Raw genomic sequence first — 17,500 nt, forward strand, 5'->3', positions numbered from 1 at the left:
CATGGAATTTTAACCTAAGTTCTTAAATAGGGTTTGTTTCCAGGACTTAATAACCATTGTTAGTTGATAATTTAGACTAAGTACATCTTAGTATTACCAGACCACTGATCTGATTAACAGCTCCCCTAGGGCTGGCCCGAAGGATTAGATATTTATAATTTAGAAGACCACATAAAATATGTTTTGATTCCAAGTATTAGTTTTCTTTCTGGAATAGGGTAGACTTCACATGAGCAAATTACTTCAATGGTATTCTTAACAAAATAGAGTACACCACAATCCACCGGTAGGTGTAATCCATTCGAGTTTTTCTTCATTATCCCTCTCCACCTATATTGTCATTTACAAAATAGAATGGGTTTTAGATATAGAAAATATAACTAAGCGGAAGATGAACCAGAACTGACAGCAAAAACTACAATGGAGAAAACTAAGGTGCAGTGCTCAAGTTCTACATCTTGGAATGTAAGTTTCACTAAAAATAAACATACATTGAAAAAATATACATTATGCACAAAATAGTTTCTTTGAATGGTAATTTATAATTGTAAAGCAGTAACCTCACTAGTTAAAAGTATAAAATAAAATCTGTAAAAATGGGAAAGCATATCTTCATCAAGGTAACAGAAGTCAGAGAAAGACTACTGTACATTTGACACAGACAAGGTACATTTACACAGAAACACAGTAGGGGAGGGGCAAAAAACAAGACACTAGTGAGCTCATTAACCTCCAAAACAAAAATTACCATGAGTAAGGCCTTTAACTTACAAGTAGTGTAAATAATATTACAGTATTCAATAAAAAGAAAAAGAAGTTATTAACTGAAGCAGCACGTAACAGTTTCAGCTAACTTCAGATGGTGAGACGAACAAAATGCTAGCAAAACAAAATCAAAACAGAATCTTTACTTACAAAATAAATAGCAATCAAAGAAACTGAAGACCTCAAGGACTGAAAAAGTATACCATACTTACGGAACATCTGAAACAACCTCGGGTCCTGAAGAGAAAACTGCCTAAATCTTCTGCTAAACTGGGCAGGTGTTCACTGCTAATCTTACCAAGTTCTGGGACCTATGAACTATAGCAAAGGGAATGAAAGGAGTTGCGGCTAGGGGTCAAAGGAACGCTGCAAAGAAGCTCAAGGAATGCCTACAGTGTACCACGCTGACGGCAGTAGACCCTATGGGGTTATCACTATGATTAATATTGTCACCAGAGTAAGGGAAAATGGAAATACTCCAATACAAGTGGATGACGGCAAAATACAATAAATTAAATGAAAATCCAAACAGGGCCACTTACACACAGCAAGTCCAAAATTTCACAGAAGTCCATGGGACTTGTTTATCTGATGGATGATGCACTGAAAAGGATTCAGTTAAGTGTTAGAAATCGAACAGACTATGGCACACACTCCAACCTACCTGAGTGACTCACATATGTTGTTATAAAGTAACCAATCTGTGTTGAATTACGTCGTAAAAGGAACCTTTTCAATTAAATGTAAATATTTAGTATATGTTCAGTATTGCAATGACTTACATATTTAATAATGGATGAATTGAAAAATTTTGGAATCTAACAAAATTCTTTCAAGGTATTACTTCTGATATATCATACAGTGCACAGTGTTTTGTGAAAGTGGTTTCCGCGTTCTCTGTATTCAGAATTGGTACATATTGGGATATAAAACTTAGGTGAAGGCCAGGTGCTGAGGCCTATGAGGTTATTCAGCACTGAAAATATTGAAACAATTGTTGTGAAAGGGTAAAAAGACAGAAGAGAACATGAACAGAGGTAGTATGAATACTGAAAAGAACAAAAGGGGCTGCTCCTACTGCTGCTGCTGCAGGGGCTGACAAGATGCTACAAAGAACTTCAAGTAAAGCCTACACTGCTGACATTACCACACTAACTTGCTCACGTTGAGAGTGAACTTCTATCACCAGAAATACACATCTCTCACTCCTCGATGGAATGGCCGAGAATCGAACTCGCGACCACCAAGGCGGGACACCAACACCATACCAACCAGTCCACTGATGCGCATTGCTAAGGGAGAACATGTTAGATTAAACCAAAGTTGATGTTGTCCTGACCTGGATATGTGCCATTACAGGAAAAGTCATATTTTACTTCTTCAATCATAATATGTATGTATACCCATAATTATAATGCAGATCTTTGGCTGTTTCAAAATTTATGTTTTTACTTGTGTTCAGAGAATTATTCATCCAGATTTCAATCACTGCAAATACACTCCAGATATTTTATACCGTTCATCGATTATGAGCATTTTCACCATTACATGCTAAGATATGTCTCAGTGGTCTTGTGTAAAATCTGTTTGGCTTGTCAGTATCAATTTTTTTTCTGGTGATGAAGCCTATCAAGAGATCTTTTACAGATAATTCTTTCCTTTGTCTTCTATGACCATCACTTGAATTTGATTGCAATCTGGTTAATGAGATACTGTACTGTCAAGTTTTACTGGTGATCCTTTATTTGTTTCTGTTTTGAGAACTAAGACTTATGACCAATTTTGGTTCCAGGAGTCTAAACCAATCAGGTTTTTTACTTTTTCTCATTTTCACATTTTTATTTTAATAAGTCCCTACAGGCATGGAATTACATGCAACGTTTGTCAAAGTTTGTGAAAGTTTTTTCCAATTGGGATATACAGATAGTCCCCCGGTTATATCAGGTTCAGGTTACATCTTTCCAGATTTACGGTGCTTGCTTCATAGCACTGTAAGTGCTATTTATTCCCATTATAATAATGATGATTTGGGGTAAGGTGATATTTGGCTTACAGTGCCCCGCCAGGAACAGAGCCCCAGCCATAACCTGGGGACTGCCTGTAAATATAATTTTTCCTGGAAATTTCCATCTACCACAAATACATAAAAGTATAGTTGAAACCCCTCTTTTAACTGGCTGCCCTAGGGGTTATCATTACATACACACAATACCTAGTTCCTTGAGGGTCAGGAGCAGAGCTTTTGATATCAAACTTTCACCTCACTTGACATGAGAGCTACTTGAATTCTGTAGTGAGGAGGCATGCCATCCAACTTCACCCTCCTTCCTGTCTTGTACAGGCTGACAATCCTAACGGGTTAAAAAGGAGCATGTAAACGGTAAAAAACCCTAGCTATTGTCATTCAGAGCACCTACTACGGCTGCTGTGAGTCAGCTGTAAGTAGTTGCTCACTTAAAGATCTCCTACATATGGCAAAGTGCCAGAATTGTGTAAGGATTTGTGATGAAAGAATTATATTTTATATGTATTACTTCCATTAATGTGCCTCGGCATTTCTCAGATTTTTATGGTAACTCATACACCTGCAACAAGATTGGCGATAGCCACTAATTTTATTTCACTTTTGTGTTGTCAGCACAGTAGAGCATATACCAATTTTTTATTAGATATGTAAACACAATTCACTATATATTCTCATAAAAAATAACATAATGATCCATGCTAAATTTCTAAACAGAAAACGTTAATGCAGCTATGTAGTCGCAACTTTTAAAAATAGTTCTGGGAGTATTTGTCAATGATTTTCACTACTGTTTCTCATTCTATTTCGAAGCAGTGCAGCAAGTGTGTGTTCTTTATCAAATAACATTTTATTATTCTCATGAAAATTATCACTCAAGCAATTTTTCATGGGTGGATTTCAAACAAACTAACCACCCAACATCCAACCCAGTTTATAGGTCAGAAGTCCTTGTGGCTCCTGTTGGGAATATGGTTTGTAAAACTGTTTCTTTAAAATTCCATTATCTCTGTCATTTCCCCCTTACAATTAGCAAGGAAATGACAAAGCTATTAGGATGTGTGCAGTGTTGTGGATGACCATGTTGAAGGTACATACCACTTCACAGAGGTAAAGTCTTGGACATCATGGATTCAATTGTATATCTGCCAATCTTACCCTCTTCTTGTGCTTGTATGCCTAGTGGTTAGTAATCTGTATAATCATCTTTTCTTAAACACTGTTACTCTGTTTGTCTCCTACTTTACTAATACACTATTCTCCTGTCCTTATAACTGTTTTATAATATATTCTCCACTTTACGAGTCTTATACAGCACATACTATTCTATTCTATACATTTATAATACAAATATGTACTTGAATATCATGTGTTGTAGCTAAAACAGTTGCTTAACATATAATGTTTCTACAAGGTTGAATAAAATTTTCCCAACAGCCCATCTCGACTGGCTCTATGCAAATGACACCAAAACTTCACAAATAAATTGTATAATTTCCAGTCTGTAACTTTTGTTAACAAGAGTATAAATGACATCAAATCATCACTATATTATATACTAAAGAGAAAAAGAATCATGAATCAGTCTCTGAACATAAGTACTCAAAGTTGTCTCAAACTACACACAGACAGAATCCTATTTCATTTAGTTTACAGAAAATGATGACGGTATTTACAATAGCTTACAAATATCTTACATTTTGTAACAGTGTTCCTGCCACAGTAACTGCCTGCCTAAGTTAATACTGTAGAAGAAATCGGCAGTATCACACACCTACAAATATACTACCATATTTTATTCTAACCTCAAGAGCTACTGATTTGACAGAAACCCAAGTGATTCCTCTGTTTATGTCAAAGTAGTATATGTCACTCATATTTTTTTTCTAATTATTAAACAGTATATAGCACAGTATTAAGAATGGGTTTCCTCCTTTGTAACTACAAAAACGAACCTAGGTATTTACAAGCAAATCTCTTCCACAAGTTTTATAATAAGTAGCAAAAATATAAAAAATTTACTAATAAATTAATAAGACTTCATGCATGAATCACATTCCACAGCATAAGAAACTATGGTAATATATTTACCACCATTAAAATCAGGATTTGCCTTAAACACTGATTATAATAGTACAGTATACAGTATAAACACAGAAAAATATTAGTAGTAAATTAAAACTTAACCATTTTGGCAACATATAAATCTGATAGTGCACAGCACCATTCAATTCAAAGCTGTACCTAATGAGCTTATTAACTAGTCATCAGGAGGCACTTCAGGTGCTTACAAAAAACAGCACCAAAATGTTACGAACATGATCTTCAGAACTTGTAGGAGAATCAGCTTTACTGTCCTTGAACAAAATGTTAGTTCCACATTCAAAAATAAGTAGTACTTAAGCCACTATAGCCTGGCCACAAAAGGTTGAGACTCGAAGGCAATTAGCACTGCTGCCATGTTTTCTTGATGCTCTTCAAACTTTTCGGGAAAATGGTGATAACCTGGTAGATCTGCCCTTTTTTTTTTTTTTTTTTTTTTTGAGATGTGTTGCTTGCCATTTCCTTGTGTGGATGATTAGATGAAGTAACCACAGTTTACAGTTCAAAAAAAAGGGGTTGCATACCACCTCCCTCCATCCATCAGTAAAAAAGCTAAACACAAAACATGTCAATGCTGCTAATTATATGAGTCTCAACCGTTTGTAGCTAGACTATAGGTATGCAACAGATGCTCATGTCAACTTAAAAAAGATTCTGTTACTTCGCTTGACCTTTTACTTACACAAACTTAACATTCATTTGTTGAACCAATTCTTTGGAAGTGGGGATGATATTGCTTTACATCAAATAGTTTAGTTCATGAGAAAGGACAGTAGTAATACTGTAACTATAACTGATAAATATTGACACCTACAAATATGAAAGTTTTTTCAAGACATTTTGCAAACTTTCAAAGTAAAGGAATGGAAAAATAAATAATAAAAGTTGAAATATGGATGGACAACAAACTTTAAATATGATATGAAGGAAATATACTGAAATAAAGACCTTTTTTCCAAGTCACATTAAAAGGCAACACTTACATTGCACCCATCTGAAAAAAGCACAAAAATACAAATGGAGATTAGTCTTAAAGCTTTGTTATATAAAATATGTCATCTCACTTCACTAAAACAGATTTAAAATATCCTTCATTCATGTGGCCGTCTTGTATCTCATAAACAAGATTTCTGGCTCTGGCATTTGATATGAGGGACTGCCAATCTTTATTCTGGGACAGCGACGACAGACTTGCAACAACGAAGCAGGACTTCCTCCCCCGTGTAAGGGCAACGTTCAGCCGCTGCGGTTCAGAGAGAAAACCAATCTGGGAAGCTGGATTTGCACGTACAAATGAGAGAATTATAACATCTCGTTCTTGACCCTGAAAAGACCAAGGAAATATAGAATACTGTGGTGAAGATTCTGTTCACAATTTACAGTTGTTTGTTAAAAAAGAATGAAGAAGTTAAGTATACTATCTTAGTTTTACCATACCACTGAGCTGATTAATAGCTCTCCTAGGGCTGGCCTAAGGGATTAGATATTTTTACGTGACTAGGAACCAACTGATCACCTAGCAATGGGACCTACAGTTTATTGTGGGATCCGAACCACATTACATCAAGAAATGAATTTCTATCACAAGAAATAAATTCCTCTGATTCTGCGTTGGCCGAGCGGAAAATCAAACTTTGGACCACTGAATTAGTAGTTGAGCACGAAAACCACTTGTCCAACGAGGAACTAAAATAAATTATATTATATGATGTATGTATGTATATATGTATATGTATATAGTATATATATATTATATATATATATATATATATATATATATATATATATATGATATATAATATATATATATATGATATATATATATATATATATATATTGATATAAATATATATTATAGAGATCTATATTATATATATGTATATATATACATATATATATATATACATATATATATATGATATATAGTATATATATATATATATATAAAAATATATATATATAGATATGGAATGTATATACTATATATATATATATATATATATATATATATATATATATATATATATATATATAATATTATATATATATATAATCATATATATATATATATATATATATATATATATATATATATATATATATAGTATATATATATATAATATATATATATATATATATATACATATATATATTATATCTATATAATATATATCTATATATTATATATAATATTAGATTATTATATGTATATATATATATAGTATTATATTATTCTTATATATATAGTATATATATCTTATATGTTCTTTGTATAATCTATATATATATATCTATATCTATATATCTTATTATATTTATTAGATTATATTTATTTTATATTTATAATCTATATAATATATCATATATTCTATATCTTATTAATATATATATTTACTAGTATATATATTATATATTTATTTTATATATATATAATTATATATTAATATATAGATTATAATTTTATATATATTATTATATATCTATATATATATATATATTATATCTATATATATATATATAATATATATAATAATATATATATATAATATATAATAATATCTATATATATTACTATATATATATATATTATATATGGAATATGTAAATAGATATATAAAATGTATATATTTAGTATATATACTATATAATATATAATTCATATATTATATATATATTTTATATAATATAATATAATATAGAATGTATATATGTATCTATATATATATATTATTATAATATATATATATATTATAATATAATATATATTATTATATATATATATATATATATAATATATTATATATATTATATATTAATTGTAATTGTATATATATACTATATATAATAGTTATATTATATATATATATGACTGGTAAAAGTGTTCTGTAACAACAGAATTCCATCTAATAAAAGGAGCCCATAAAAACACCAAAATGTAGAGAGAAAAGTACTATATTTCAGAGACTGCTGTCTCTCTCTTCAGGTATATGAATGAGAAAAGTTTACAGAAAAGGTGGTATTTATACCAAGAGATTCGTCCACAAGTAAGCCAATTTAGGTCACCCCCGCTGATAATCTTCCTTTAATCTTCTTAAGCGTTGGTTGAATGAACACTGCGTCGACGATGTCCGATGTCCAATTCCCTTTTGAGATGTTCATTACCTGCTTCTCTTTTATTAAGGCCGATTCCATCATTTGACTCTTGTACCGGCAGTTGCTGCCGGTACAATAGATAATAGCGCATGGAATAATCTTGAACAACAAGACAAAGTTTTAAACTTATCCAACACCCCCCTTACTGTAAATCAACATTTAGTTTTAAATTTAGGCTTATCCTTTGCCCTAATGCCAGACCGCAAAAACAACCTAGACTTCATAGTGGCTTTTGATAAATTCATATCTGACAAAAACTACAGCCGTGAAGAGATATGTTTAAAAGGAGTGCTACTAAATGCTTTAACTGACCTTCATAAGAAATATCCTGTTCCCCGCAGATTCATGATAGCCATCCACTCGCTAAAAAAGTTAGATGTTATAATAAGTAGATCCGACAAAGACGGCAAAATTGTAATAATGGACAAAGACTTCTACCTCGACAAAATCAACCAGCTCCTTAGCGACACAAATACTTACGAAAAACTGACGAAAAATCCCCTCCAGAACGTTCCCACAGAATTTTTTCGGAAAGTAAGATTAATTGGCCAAGACAAAAAGAGTATTGAACTATTAGAGAAATTTTAAGTAATTAATCCTAAATTACCCTACTTTTATGGTCTTCCCAAAACTCACAAAGACAATCTTCCATTCAGACCCATCGTTTCATGCGCCGGAGCTTTCAATTACAAAATTTCTAAATGGTTAGCTGGCCTCCTTTCTTTCTCCTTTTTTAGGCACTTTTTCTCCCAGTCACATCAAACATTCAGAAGACTTTTGTCACAAATTCAGAGAAGCACATATACCACTTCACAACATAAAACTTTTAAGCCTTGACGTAGACTCCCTATTCACAAAAGTACCAGTACAGGACGTTCTTCAGTTTTTAAGGGAAAAATTATCCCCCTATTCAGATCATTTCCCTTTGGCACTTGACAAAATAATAAAGTTAGTTGAATTATGTGCATCTAATAACGTATTTTCATTCGGGGAATCATTCTACAAGCAAAAATTCGGGTGTAGTATGGGTAGTCCTTTAAGTCCTATTTTAGCCAATCTGTACATGGAATACTTTGAAACTACAGTAATAAATGCAATAAAACCCAAAAACATGCTGTGGATGAGATACGTGGATGACATACTAACATTTTGGGATAATAAGTGGGGTAATTTTAATGAATTCCTCTCAAAATTAAACGCATTAGTGCCCAGCATCAAATTTAAAGTTGAATGGGAAACAGACAACAAAATTCCTTTTCTTGATGTTTTAATAATCAGAGACACGACAGAATACAAATTTACCATATACAGAAAACCAACGTTCTCACTTTCATATATTCACTACTTTAGCTATCATGACAATACTATCAAGATAGGTCTAGCTAGCAACCTATTCTTAAGAGCCTTACGAATTTGTTCCCCAGATTTCCTGGAAAAAGAATTTGAACTAATTCGCAAGCAACTTTCATCTTTAAAGTATCCTGACCATATAATTGAGAAAGCAATTCAAAAAGCAAACGTAATTTTCTACCGACCCCCTAAAGACAAGACCAGAGACACACCCAACAATAAAATAAAAATTCCCCACCTGGAGACGATTAAGAGAGTAACTCACACCCTTGGGAAATCCAACCCTTTTGCATTTACCTACCCAAATACCTTAGCCAAATCCCTGATTAACGTCCAACAAAAGACATCGCCCAAAGACTCTGGGGTATATGAGATCCCATGCCAGGACTGTGACCAATCTTACATCGGATTTACAGGTAAATCACTTCCCCAGAGATTAATACAACACAAACGGTCAGTTAGGTATGGACAACAGAACTCGGCTATTTTCAATCATATAAATGAACATAACCATAGAATAAACTGGAATATGTCACGTGTAATTTATAGCAGCAACTGCCGGTACAAGAGTCAAATGATGGAATCGGCCTTAATAAAAGAGAAGCAGGTAATGAACATCTCAAAAGGGAATTGGACATCGGACATCGTCGACGCAGTGTTCATTCAACCAACGCTTAAGAAGATTAAAGGAAGATTATCAGCGGGGGTGACCTAAATTGGCTTACTTGTGGACGAATCTCTTGGTATAAATACCACCTTTTCTGTAAACTTTTCTCATTCATATACCTGAAGAGAGAGACAGCAGTCTCTGAAATATAGTACTTTTCTCTCTACATTTTGGTGTTTTTATGGGCTCCTTTTATTAGATATATATATATATATATATATATATATATATATATATATATATATATATATATAGTAAGTGTTTACATAATAAAAATATGGAATGTTAGTCCATATATATAAAAGACTAAAACTAAAGAGGTCAACCAGATTGCTTGCAGGAATGTGATCAGACTAGAGACGCTAAAGATGAACGTATACAATAAAAAGTATGCTAAGATAACATGCCGTCACCTGTAGTCATTCAATTGTTTATAAACATTAGTCCAAGCTCCCTGCTTGAGACAACTACCGCGACCTATAATTCAAACGGCCTACGTGATCTGTAGCGTGTCTCATTTTGATTGTGTGTTCGTATGAAACTATGTCATCTGATTGTATGTTCATATGTTCAAGCCACTGTCTGTTCCTTCATAACTTGTAACAGAGATGGTAGACAAGCAGAACAGAGTTAGCTATCGTCATTAGAAGACCTGTACCTCTTTACCTAAGCTTTATCATGTAGAGGAATAGGATTAGCCATCATCATTGGCAGAAGCGATCAAGCTATCGTTATTAGAAGACTTGTACAATCATATCTGATCTTCAGCATGTAAAACTTCAGAAGAATATATATATTTTTATACTTCGTGTTTTCTACAAGAACCTCCTCACCATGAGCTTAACACATCGTCGTCATAAACAAGAAGATAATCCCGACTTCGTAAGTGATCTACAAACCCCAAGACACTCCATTGAAGATGGAAGTGCAATACCAACCGACTTAGCGTAAGATTATCGCAAGTCTAACATTACCTCATAGGCGCCTTATCATACAAGGCACAAGCCCTAAAAGTGGTGGCAAGCGTACCAGAAGGACTCTACAACTTCTCCGAAGATAAAACAGAATAATAAATCATGAAGTCAACGACGACGAAAGCAGCAGATTCTTCAAGCAACCTAGTATCATCGTTTAGTGAGCGACTTCAGAAAACAACAAGAACTTCACCGACGACGAAAAGCAAGAGATTCTTCAAGCAACTTAGTATCATCGTTTAGTGAATAACTTCAAGAAACAAAACCGACGTGTCTTTTTCCTACGGCAACGCAAGCTTCGTCTCTCATTAGAATCATTCAAGAAAACATCGTTAGTGAGCGTTTCCGGCACTTCAAGAAACAAACCGAACGCGTCTGCAGCATCGGATCTTTCAAGGGCTCGAATCATCGAAACAACGCGCACGGGAAAACTGAAGCCAAACCAGGTCATCCGCTAAATAGAGAAGGAGGACCAAGGCCGTGTGTCGTTATCGGAACACCGTGACTTCCCACAAAAGCAAGCTAAGTACAATTTTTTATTCATTTGGAGTAACTTTGAGTGTTTCCTTTGGAGGTCGAATTTCGTTATTCCTGTGGCTGAAGTTACGAGACATTCTTAATCTTACTTTTTACAGAAATTATCTACATCATTGAGATTTCGCTACTGCGAGTTTTTTTATCTTTGAGTGTCTGTTTCCAGAAGTTCTACTGAAATATCATAATCATATACTATGTTAATTTTATCATTTTGGGTGATTATTAATCCCTTACGTAACAAATCATATTAAACAGTGAATATGCGTTTACGCAGTGGACGTCTGTATTTATACAGATGCATGGATAGGGTCGTTAAGCACCGTAGTGATTAGAAAACACACAAAAAACAAGTGGAACACCCGTACAAATCTATATAAATTAGAGGTAACACTATTTCGGGTCATGACAATAAATGCTCCTTTGCAAAGTCCCGATCGCAGTTTTAGCCTTGGGTTTTTTGAGTTATATAAAATATCGAACCTCAATGACTCAACTTAACTTTAAAAATACGGCTGGATTGCAAGGAATAACATGTCTGTAAAAAACTTTCATCAGGCTGAATGCGCTGACCAGGATCCCTCACTATTTCAAATTTTAGCAAAGAATGAAGTACAAACAGTTAATATTGAATGCAGTAGTGATAACTTGTCTTAATAGTAATCGCTCAGTTCCTAATAGTTCGTCATTCATTGCTTTATACGTAACCAGCAACATAATGCTAAAAACACACAATACGTTGCCGATGGTAATAAAGAGAAGGATCCTACTTATTACAAAAAGAAATAGAAACAGTAGCCCGTTCAGATCAAACAAGCAAAACTCGGTGACTGTGTCACCTAGTCAAGCGGTCAAGGTCAGTCAAAACTGCCGAAGTGTTCAAAGCATAGCACATTCCACACAATAGGCGACTCTAGCAGAGTGGGGAAAAGCGATGTTGGACCTTACATGCCAATATCTTTTTGAATTAAAAAGGATTTTTCCTATGAATCACACGACTGTATCAAGTAATCAGAGCAAGTTATCGTTTTTTTTTAATACATAAGTTATTATAAGTAGTGGTGGATTAAGCCCGACTGTACGCGCCGTAAAAATTAGAATATCTTGATTTATTTCATTAGTACACGTAATATCCTGTATTTACGGACTCACCGTCTGTTGTTCGAACTTCCCTAATGAGAAGTCCGGATAAGCGAGCGCTTACAGATACCTCTATAGTTATAAAAAACATTGATCTGTATCTAGTGTAATTGTAAGATCCATCTAGGGGTATACAAAATATTATCTTACATCCTGCAAAATAAGGCGTGTTTATCAAAGGAAAATCCTATAAATCTTCAAACATATTAAAATCAGTTTGAACAAAAAAGAGACAATTAATCAAATAATAACTTATATAAAGGAACTATACATTTGTCTCATCAATCGTAACATTGTTCAAATGACCCAACAGAATTCTCCCACAACCGCAGTCGTAGTTTGCACGCAAAATCTCGAGAAGCATGCACCCTTGAATGTCTTAGTGCGTGTAAAAAGACTGCTGGGAAATGAAATTTTAATCCTTCCCGACACTCTGAAATATAACGATTCCCGCGAACAAAGCCCTAGACACAGTTGACTAGCAGCAACAAGTTAAATCTAGTGATCCACAAACGTATACATATCGTGGATACGGAAGTTATAAATATCGCATTTTTTATTGTTGCTAATAATCCCGCCCAACCAGTCGTAGATGAATCTCTCAGATAATCTATCTAAAGTAATATCCGTAAAAGTCATTCAAGCAGAGGTGATTCAGCAGAAATTTTTTTTATCTTTTATCTGAATACCAGGAAGTTTCTCCACTAGCGAGTGATCTCTGGAAAAAAAAAAAAAACGGATGTAATTTAACAGAAAATACGGTCTAAGGACAAACATAAAGCTATATACGTACCTTCGTATAGACTCTCAATGGAATTTCAAAATAGAGATAAATGACGAAGTTGAAAAATGTTAGTAATAGGAGTCATTAGGAAATCAAATAGCCCTTATAATTTTTCCCTCAAACGTCATGCCATAAAAGATCGGACTTGGCGTATCTGCGTAGATTTCTGTCGCTTAAACAAGGAAACGACTCCCGATAGTTTCCAGTGCCATGTACCGACGACATCTTATCTCTGTTAGGTTAGAATAAATTTTTCACCAGCTTGGATTTACTTAAAAGCTTTTACCAGATACCATTACCTAAGTGATTGTACCTCATACACCGTTTTCAGCACACTCAGGGGACATTATCAATTTTTACGTATGCCTCCGGCTTACGTTGCGCCCCAATTACAATATAGTGTTTGGAGACTTTTAGGGGATAACCTACATGCCTATATGGATGATATTGTAATCTTTTCTAATACCTTAGAAGTACATTCACATAAACCAGAGCTAGTGCTACAGAGACAAAGACAAATAATCTCAGAGTAAAATATCTAAATGTGAGTTTTAAAAAACCGAACATGTTTATCTAGGTTTTGTGTGTCTAGTCAAGGTCTTAAAGTAGTCCATGGTAAGGTGTCGGCTATTCATAACTTTCCGGTACTTATTAACGTAAAAGGGGATACAGCACTTTTGCGCTGTAGTGGGTATTACAATCGTATGCAAATATGTAACTCTTCAATCATGACAGCTCCTTTAACAGATCTTACGAAGAAGAGCGTAGATTGATTATGGTCTAAAAAGCATCAACAGGCGTTCGATATCTTAAAAGCGGAATGATGCAGCTTCCCTAACTTAAAAATCCCTGATTTAAATAAGGAATTTTTTTTTATTGCAACAGACGCCTCAGACCAAGGGGTAAGAGGGATACTACTTCAGCAATATGATAATCAGTTCTTTCCTATAGCTTTTTATTCATGTAAACTAAAGCCTTCTGAAAGTAAATATACAGTAATAGGCAAGGAAGGGCTAGGTATCTTTAACTCACTAGTACATTTTAAGTTCATAATCTATGGCTATCCTGATAAAGTCCTTATTGAACATGAGTCCTTTACCGAGGTTTTTCAAAGGCTTTAATCACAGTCCAAAAGGAACTCGGTGACAAATGATCATTCGGGTCTTTGGAGCCAAGATAAGATATCTACCTGGGAAAGCAATTATCATAGCTGACGCATTATCCCGCAATCCCGCACCATACTGCAAAGAACCATTAATTAGACTAAAAGATATAGAAACATCCGTGCCTATTGTTAAAACCGTATCTAAACAAGAAAATTCCTTAACCCAAGAGATCGCGAGCATTGAATATCTGGGTTGGAGCGCAGAACTGTTACAAACTGAACAAAGCAAGAGTCAACAGACATAACCCAAACAATAAACACTTCGAACGGAAACAGAGTCAGCAGCAATAAACACCAAACAATAAACACTTCGAACGGAAACAGGGTCAGCGGCTAAGCAAAAAACAATAAACACTTCGAGCAGAAACCCTAAAGCAAAAGTATATTTAAAGTATGTGTATCAGAATAATGTAATCAAAGTATATTATATGTAGGTCCGTGACGAGGAAAACCCGAAGAACACAGCAGGTGACTAACGACCAGGTAGTAATAATAATCTCTTTCATACCAATCGTCATAAACTGGTTGCATTCCGTCATCCAGGTTTCCATACTATGTCACAGAAAGCCAAATCACTGTTTTACTGGCCTACAATGCTTACAGATATAAAAATGCACATAACTAATTGTAACACGTGTCATGAAAACAAGGGATACACTATGACACCTGTCAGTTTAAGAGCCTATCCTGTGCCAAATCAATCCTTGAAAGAATATACGTAGAATTATTAACAAAATTACGAGTCTGACAGAGGGAATAAACACTTCTTAGTGTTAATAGTTCCTTGACATGTTATATAGAATTAATAGCACTAAAAACAAACACCGCAATTGAGTGCGTTAGGAATATTTATGAGTGCTAAATCAGTAAACATGGAATTCAACACATGATAATCTGACTCGGGTGGTGTAAATCAATAATAATCTCCTTAACTCGCGTGTGAATTCCTTTCCATTAAGAAAACCAATAATATATTTTATCGCCCAGAGTCAATCGGTTTGGTAGAATAACGGATAATTAAATAGGAAGTGTCAATGTCTTACGAGTTACAACTCGTGATATTGGATCCGAACTGGATTATAGCGGTTCTCGCGGTTTTAAATACCTTTATCATTTATATCTTGTATCTATAGAATTGATGCCGCAAGTAGCCTTATACGGTACGCCGCTTAGAAACACCTTTTTCCACATATTCAAGCCAACATTAATTATCAAATATATATAAAAAAATATATAAATAAATATAAAAAATAAAATAAATATGGATACAAGTGGAGTCAATATAATACACTCCGTAAGAAGTCGGAAGGGTTACAATTTATAATAAAAAAGGAATCACGATAAAATCAATAAGCAAAACGTAACCATAGGTTAATTAAATATCCAAATATATATGCGTAAAGATTTTAACTCTAACTTAATGCTTTAGTAATGACAAATAAGCTAAAAGTTCAAACACATATCCAAAACCTACTGACATATTGTCTGTCCCGGTGATTTATATTCGTAGTCAAAAAATAAATAATAATAATAAATAAATAAATAAATAAAATAAAATAAAAGAGATTTTAAAGTCAGGAAGTCTAGAAGTGAAAATGTTATCTATGGAATAATCCTATATGAATCTTATACAGGGCTAATAATATATATAGAATTTGTATGGAAAAGGAAACCTTTTCATTAGTTTGAATAAGGAATATTTAATTTAACATAATTACAATTATGCAGTTTTCCAACATGAAACTAATATATTGTTTCAATTTTGGTACTGTTTTTTTTTTTTCAGACATTCTTCTCATGTGGGTCGAGTATTAAAAAAAACAAAAAATTTATCCTAAAGTCGTATCTCTTACAGCAAGTAACGTAACTCTTAAGCTGGTGAAGGTCTGTCGCATTTGCCGTATCAGCATTGATTCCTTTAACCTCAAATATCTGCTTGCACAGGCTTCATCTCGCGCTTGCAAAGCAGATTGACTGGAGAAAGGAATGCTTAGCCCGAACTTCTCATGGGCAAGGCAGACGTGTCTATCCGTATGCGCAATGCAACTTTAGTTAACGAGTTGCAATCATTTTAAAATTAATAACAAAAAAAAAAAGCAAATAGAATTTCTATAACAACAAAATGAATTAATTTTTCTGAACCTCATAGACATTTAGAAGTATCAAGTCATGGATGTGAAAAATTTACTTGCAACATTAGTCTATCACAATTCACATTCATGGGAAAATGTCACATTTTCTTGAAAAAAAAAAAAAAAAAAAAAAAAAACCAAAGTTTATTTAGAAATTAGATACATAGTGGGTTTTTTCTTTGCATCTCCTACCTATTAATAAAGTTTTTAAAATTAACCTCAGAGGATGCGCGCGAGAAAATTGAATATGAAACTTTTGTTAGGGCACATAGGATCAGATTTTATCACAACTTAATTTCAGTTAGCATAGAGAAATACAGAATCATGATTAATCTTCTCTTTGACTCTTATGTTGCCTGGCAATCTTACAAATAGCTCCGTTTTCCACTTCTTTGTCTAGTAACTTACTACCAGTAATATCGAATTTTCTTTGGGATTCGTATTGATATCTGTTTATTTTTTATAATTATGGATATTTTTACAGTCATCATAGACCTGGATAGGTTCACTCATTGTTAATGCCATGGATAAAAAAAAAGTTTGTACAGCTGACTCTTTTGAATTCCAAAATATCAGCGAATTCATGTGGGTTAAGTCTGGTCTAAATGGCTCTCTCCCCTCCCCTGTATTTGGATGTCGTCTGAATTTACTTTGCCCTTGTGACAAGTATAATTTCACTTGCAGGCTGATTAATGGAACCTGGTTACAGT

General features: G+C 33.6%; 1 protein-coding gene across 1 annotated transcript in view; it reads right to left on the reverse strand.

Annotated features, from left to right (window-relative positions):
- Positions 1–4,262: 4,262 nt before the first annotated feature.
- Positions 4,263–17,500, reverse strand: part of LOC135196478 (uncharacterized) — a 71,203-nt gene continuing 57,965 nt past the window's right edge. The window contains exon 7 of the mRNA XM_064223330.1: positions 4,263–6,215. Coding sequence (XP_064079400.1) covers positions 5,952–6,215 — 264 coding nt within the window. The 3' untranslated portion in view covers positions 4,263–5,951. The remainder of the gene's footprint in view (positions 6,216–17,500) is intronic.

The sequence above is a fragment of the Macrobrachium nipponense genome, chromosome 17 (assembly GCF_015104395.2).
Source record: "Macrobrachium nipponense isolate FS-2020 chromosome 17, ASM1510439v2, whole genome shotgun sequence".
NCBI classification, from domain to species: Eukaryota; Metazoa; Arthropoda; class Malacostraca; order Decapoda; family Palaemonidae; genus Macrobrachium; species Macrobrachium nipponense.